Genomic DNA, 7,015 nt, shown 5'->3' on the forward strand with positions numbered 1-7,015 from the left:
CTATGCTATTTTGAGCGCTCCAAAACTTACCCTACAGCATGCTCAAACAACACTATGAATACAGCCTCCTTAAAGCAAAGAGTCAGACTTCAGTGACCTTGTATTTCAAACCATTTTTGATATCAGGAAATTCCATCCCTCATACCGCTTATTTTTGCGCAACTACTGTCTCTTGTCTAACAAACGTTTCGCTGAATAAGTTACTTTTGCCTTCATTATCTCTCAGCTACTTCTATATGCCCTAGTAATAGCACTGCTAATTACTTGCAGTACCATTTTCTCAGGGTAAATAAGACCACTTTGAGTACAACATCTTTTCTAGAGCCCAAGGAATTTCTTCTAGGATGAAAAAGAATCAGTTATAATGTTAACAACTGTGGAGTAAAAGCAGAAACCCCACTATTTAAGTGGAACACAATGAGCATAAAACTGATCAGATGCAATGCACACACAAATACAGCTTACTCATTATCCAGATTCGTTAGCTGACTTCTGAAAAACGGAAATGAGAATTATTATAATCCAAATTAAACCACGTACAACATAACAGAAGGGCCTGGGATTTGTTGTTCTCATTTCAGCGTTTGCAATGGAAATTCAACATCATTACACTCCTCACTGTTGAACAACTTAAATCCAGATACTACCATCACTGAGCTTATAGCATAGATTCTTCAATCTACAGAAGCCATGGAAGAATCCCAATGCAACAGTATCATCATAGCAGTGTGACTGTTCTTGTTCAGTTAGTACCACTTCATCCTGTCTTTCAACTCTATAGAGCAGAAGAGGATAAAGTGCATCACTTCACTGTTTCCAGAAGCTACTATACAAGTGTAAGCTGAGCCTCTGGTCATCCCGAGACAAAATGAAGACAGAACTAATAGAACTAGAGTTGTGTTTTTGGTTTGGTTTAAGTGTACATACTATTAGCATTTTGCTTTCTCTGAACTACAGCCTTCAATTACTAACATGTAGGTTTAGTTCTTTACTGTTTGTAATAAAGCCCCTTGCAGAACCTGAGTTTTATATACACCAACACTAACTGAAGCACTATTTACCAGTACTAGCTAAAGGCAAAAGCCTCAGCAAAACAACAGTAAAAAACGACAGGACAAGAATCCCACCATAGTCAAGAAAATATGCCATTCTGATCGCTGGTTACAGTAGCAAATCTTCAGTAGTTTAAAGACTAAGACACATAAGAACCTAATTTTAAGGATTAGATTTTATTATTTATGACCTCCATATCTTGACAATTTCCAAAACAATTTCACTGCTGTACTAAGAGTCGATAGTTCAAAATAAACACAAATGCTGCTGAAACAACTCTTTGTTGAAATAAAAAAGATAACCAAAAAACATGCTCAAATCATCACCTGTTGTTTCAAGACATACACTCAACACAGTAGCTATCTTCTTATAAACCTGCAGCACTAAAACTCCTGTTTCCATTACTTTTATCTTTAGTACTTTGATAGTCCTGTGAAAGTACAACACAGATAAATAAAAACACTTAAAACCATCCCAAACCTAAATGTAAGATTTGATAATGTAAGAATAATTGAAAATAGAAATAATTAAAAAAAAAAATTATGCCAGACTATTTTCTGCCCTATAGAATTTAACAAGGCTTCAACCATACCAAGTCTTATCACTTAAAAAGTAATTTACTCCAATGGGGAACTGTCCCTAATGCTGGTAGCAAGAGAGGCACCCTACAGGCAGGTGGAGCACTTCACTCACATGACAAGATAGGTAACCTATGTTGTATTGCCTGCTGCATGTTGTACACTTCCAGAACTTGGGGAAAACCCAAAGAAATGAAAAGAAGTAAAGTGCAGACAACTGAAAAGTATATTCTAGACTATAATTACATGCGTGATCCCCAGATTCCTTCCCACAGCCAATTAGTTACCCAAGAGAGATGTTGTAGTACATCTGAGTAGCCCTACACTAAGCAAAACATTGGGCTGGCTTACAGCTGATATTTCCTACGGGTAACCAAAGCAAAAATTGTAATTATCATACTTGAACCAACTCTGAGGTTTTCCTACAGTTTGTCTCAAGACAGCTGTATCTTATATGCTGGAAAAATAAACATGACTAATCAGACGATACTGATAGTATATAGCCGTCAGTTGTGTTGATGCAAACAGAAATAGTAGACTTCCCACACATACATCCACACACCACTTTTTAAAACGCATCAAAAGCTTACAAATTGAGAGCAGACATTTCATCATCAGTGCTATCAACTGCAGAACTTTTAGCACCTTGCAGAAACACGGAAACTAAAACAGAAGTAGAGTTTTCAAGGTACATGTATCACCCCTTCACTGAATAGACATTTCAAAAGAAGTTATATATCCTGGTTATTCTGACCAGGTCACATAAAGAAAAAAAAAACACATATAAACCACACACACCCTACTTTGTTAAACACTGCGTCATCTAAGCTTCTAGGTACCCATTCTTCTTGTATGCACACATTTTTAAGACATCCAGTCATACAGTATGAGTAACAGGTCAGGAGTCAAACAAAACCAAAAATCTCATTTTCTGTTTTTGAAAATGAGCAGCAGCATCTTGTTTGGACATGTCATCTTCATTAGCTCTGTCTTCGCTGCAGTCTGGATTACCTACAGAGTATAAAGCATCCCTTCTTACCTGTAATGGTCTTGTACTAGTTTTCCAGTTGCTGACTACAACAATTCCCACCCATCGTCTCAAATCACATACAAGAAAATAGGGAAGAAGAGGGGTGAGGATAGAGAGAACTGTACTTATCCTTTCAAATTAACATTGTCGTATTAAGGAAGACATAAAATGTTTAAAACTTATCCGTCTTCAATCAGATAAAATTTAGATAAGAAAGAATGACTTAAATAGTTAATATTTGGCTTAGGTAAAAATCAGTTTAAATCAAGTATCGGTATTGTACCAAGTTTTATTCAAGCAGTTAAACATCAACATTAAAGAACAGGAGCATGCTTTCAAAGCTGTCCAAGACAGCAGATGACAAGTGTCCCTTCCCCCCCCCCAGTAAGTTTTTCTGGAGAGTACAGTGGTGATACACAGTCAAACCCTCTCAATTCTCAGAGACATAAAACATTTGAATACTATGAAGAAACTTGGTAACTTCCCAAAGTTAGAAACATGAGAAAATTTGCTTCAGATGACCACCTTCATATTCATGCACAGTGGTTTTATACTTTCAGTCTTCATATGCTATCAAAAGCTGCATGCTATATTCTAAACTATTTGAACAATAAATCTTACTTTCATCAAGTCTTTGAGCTAGGAAAAAGTGTACAACTGGTCTAAGTAAGAAGTGTTAAGTTTTGGTCAGATTAACAGAACAGAACGCGAACTTTTCAAGTCGAACTTCTCTGATGTTTTGTTAAACATCTGTTTTCCCTACTTCACTTCCTGTTCTCTCTCTTTCTCTCCCTCCCCCACCAGACAGGAAATAGTCTTGACAACAAATGAATCAGCTAGAAGTAGAACTAAGCAGCCATCAGCTGATTCTTCATTGTTTACAGGCACAGACACTTCAAAAAACATTGCCACTTTTTTTCGTCCTAAGTAACCATGGTTGTCCTAACTTCATGTCATTAAAATCAACAAACAAACACAGCAGAACAAGCAGTCCACAGAGCTAAGCAGTCATTTTTGATTTCAAGACAGAAAAAATAAACCAAGAAACACTTTCCTCAAAGTAACAGAAATCGTAACAGCCGTTGTAATTGTCAAGTCACGGGATCTGTCTATTTCTAGGTTCATCTTTGAAAAAAGCCACCCAAAGAGAAAAAGCTCTAAATAAAATCCCAAACAGCAATACAAATACATTTGCTCTTTAGAAGCCATCTGGAAAAGCAACAGTATTGTTCATGTTCTATAGCAGCCTCTATATGCCTGGGATGTGCTATTACAATGCCAACTCCACATTTGTATTACTTTTACTTCCAAGTTTTTCTCTTTCCTTAAGAAAGCCTAACTTCAATAAACACAGCAATTGTGAGAATTATTTCAAATTTGAAATTAGTATTCAATGCAAGCAATTTCTATGGAAACTGACTTATTTTAGAACTGTTAGAGGATTTATATTTTATCAGTTAACGATGCCTATCAATATTTAAACATTCAGTACACTAAATACTAGTCTTAATACTTTTGGGCCTCTATCTCACATTCCAAAAATGAATTAAAAGTTAAAATTATTGTGATGTTTGAGACAGCATGCAAGCCACTTTAAAAAAATGAAAACAAGAACTATGGACAACTAGCTCCATAGTACAAGATTATACTACTACAGCTAGTCCAACTATTCAGCTCTGAAAGAGTTCAAGCGTGTCTCTTACCACAATTGCATGCGGAGAATGCACTAAGGCCTTAAGTTCATTCAAGTCGTTCTCAGCCTGCAGAAATTGGCATAAGAAAAAAAAAAAACAACACAAAAAGTATATAAGGAGGGTGAATTTTGAATACTCTCACAGATACTATGAATTTAAACAGTGGTTAATACAGTCCTATAATCCCTACGTTACCTTATCCCATTCTCCTTCCATGACATGATTGCGGAATTTGGTAGCAGAAGGATGTTCTAAACGACATCCTGACTCTTGCATGAGAAGATCAACAGTCTGGCTGCAGGAGAGATACAGTGTAAAAAAACCTGACCAGTTTTACCCTCACAAATACACCGCCTGCCATGATAACAGTTAGCCATATTCAAACGTAAGTTTAATAAAGTAAGAACACTATGACCAGATGCAGACACTTGTCCAAAAGATTATCTCAGTTGCCTGAGACACGTAAACAGCTGCCTACGTCTAAAACATGTCATCAATTAGTTTGAGAGCTTTACTGAAGTACCATGAAGTATGTGACTTACCAGCCACCACAAACAGCCAGCCCTGCATAGAAGATAGGCTTCATGAAGGAAGAGACAGACCATAAACCTGTTAGCTACTGGCTACTAACCCCTGCCCCCCTCCCCACCTCCCATAAAACAACACAGACAGCTACTGCATCTACCACAGGCCTAATTTTTTCTTTATTGTGTATTAGAAGCCTGGCTCCTTAAAATAAAATAAACAAACTCGTGAACCTGTAAGCCCTCCCCCTTTTACACTAAAAATAGCTTATTTACTGTGGTGTCGTCTATGAACAGTCACGAGTTGTCTGCTGCTGCTTTAAACTTGCTTCTTGTGTCAGGGGCAATTTATTTTATGTACTAAGCTCTTTATAATTGACCCATCCCGCAGTGTTTTGAGGACTTGTTTTGCGGTAGCTACGTGAAGACTTTGGATTCCTGCTCCAAAATGACGATGTGTTGCCTTTAGCTTTACTCACGCACACGCGCAAATGTTGTGATTAAATTCTTAGGCCTTCTTTGCTACACTGTAAAATTATTTTCCTTATCCCGATCTCAACAGCCAACACGCTCGCTCCCGGCCCCCAGATAAGATTATTATCAAAAACATGTGGCCGGAACAAATCTGCAAAGGCCCTTCACCGTTCGCAGGGACGAGGAGGCTTCCCGCAGCACCCAGCCGGCCTCGTCCAGCGAGGGGTTCAATTCCTGCCAGCTGACAAGCCAAACCTTGGAGCTCATCTGCAGAAACCCCCCCCCCCAGAACCACCACCACCCCCCCCCGTCTCTCCGCCCAGCTGTGCGGGCTCCATTCCGTTTCCCAGCTAACTTCTCCCCCGCTATCGATCCGCCTTATCGGCCTCGACTTCCATTTTGCCGGCCCAGGAAGAAGCTCCCGGCCTGGCCCTTTCCGACGGCCAGGCCCCCGCAGCTCCATTTCGGCAGGGGCCCTACCCCCAACACCGCTCCCCCCCCCCTTCAAGGGAGGCCCCATCCCGGCCCCGCGGCCACTTACTTGAGGCCCAAGCCGTGGAGGTGCTGCCCGATCAGCCGGATCACGTCCTCGTCGGACTGCGACAGCCGCTTCTTCTTCTTCAGGGCGCTGCCACCACCACCGCCACCACCCCCCAGCTCGGCGGCGGCCGGGCCGGGCCCCCCGGCGGCGGGCACCCCGTTGTTAACGCTGAGCCCCCCGGGGCTGTTGGCCGCGGGCAGCAGCCCGTTGGCGTGCGCCAGCTGCTCGCCGGCGGCCGTGCCCGCCGAGGCCTCGCCGTTCTGGGCGCCCAGGCAGCCCAGCTCCGGGCCCTGCTGCTGCTGCTGCTGCTGCGGCGGCTGCTGCTGCTGCTGGCCCCCTCCTGCCCCGTTGGCCTGCATGGCGCTGGGAGCGCTGCTGCTGCTGCTGCTGCCTCTGAGCGGAGGGGCGGCGGCGGGGGCGAGCCCGAGCCCGGCGGGGAGCGAGGGGGACTGGGACGAGGTGAGGCCTGCTCTGGCCGCGGAAGCCCCGGGCTCTCCTGCTCCCTCCGCCGCCGCCGCCGCCGGGGAGGCCCGGGCTTTCTTCCGCGGGGGCGGGGAGGCTCCGCCGGTGTCCGAGTCGGAGGAGGAGGAAGCGGAGGCCAGAGTTTCCTCGCCGAGAGCGGCCGTGGTGGGAAGCCGGGGGGAGGAGGGCGAGGATAAGGGGGGGAGGCGGCGGGGGTGAGGGGAGGCGGAGCGGGGCCCTGCGCCCCCGGGGGTCCCGGAGGCAGCGCCGCCGCCGCCGCCCGCTCGGGGCTCCCTCTGCCGATGGCCGCCGCTGCCCTGAGCCCCCCCCGCCCGGCAGCCCCAGGCGCCCGGCCCGCTCCGCTCGCTGCCCGCCGGGTCTGGCTCCTCGCAGCCCAGCTGCAGCCTAATGGAGTCCGGGCCGGGACGTCACAGGAAATTCCTATACTGCCCCCTACACACACTTCCGCCGCCCGCGGCTGGGGGTGGGGTGCGGGCGCTATAGGGGCAGGGGGGCGAGGGTGGCTCTAGGGCCGGTGGTGGGTGGAGGGGTCCGGGGTGGCCCCGCGGGCACTGCCCTGAGCCTGTAGGGTCGGGGCTGGGAGGGGGGAGCTGGGCGGCCCCGGGGTGCAGGAGGTGTGCGGAAAGTTCCTGAAGCGG

The 7,015-nt window shown here is 45.2% G+C and overlaps 1 protein-coding gene across 1 annotated transcript in view; it reads right to left on the reverse strand.

Annotated features, from left to right (window-relative positions):
- Positions 1-6,760, reverse strand: part of WDR26 (WD repeat domain 26) — a 30,014-nt gene extending 23,254 nt beyond the window's left edge. Inside the window, exons 1-3 of the mRNA XM_084284546.1 lie at positions 5,895-6,760; positions 4,551-4,650; positions 4,365-4,421 (exon numbers count right to left, since the gene is read on the reverse strand). Of these exons, the coding sequence (XP_084140672.1) occupies positions 4,365-4,421; positions 4,551-4,650; positions 5,895-6,253 (516 nt within the window). The 5' untranslated portion in view covers positions 6,254-6,760. The remainder of the gene's footprint in view (positions 1-4,364; positions 4,422-4,550; positions 4,651-5,894) is intronic.
- Between the last annotated feature and the right edge of the window lie 255 nt (positions 6,761-7,015).

This window comes from Netta rufina, assembly GCF_964035555.1.
Source record: "Netta rufina genome assembly, chromosome: 3".
Classification (NCBI taxonomy): Eukaryota; Metazoa; Chordata; class Aves; order Anseriformes; family Anatidae; genus Netta; species Netta rufina.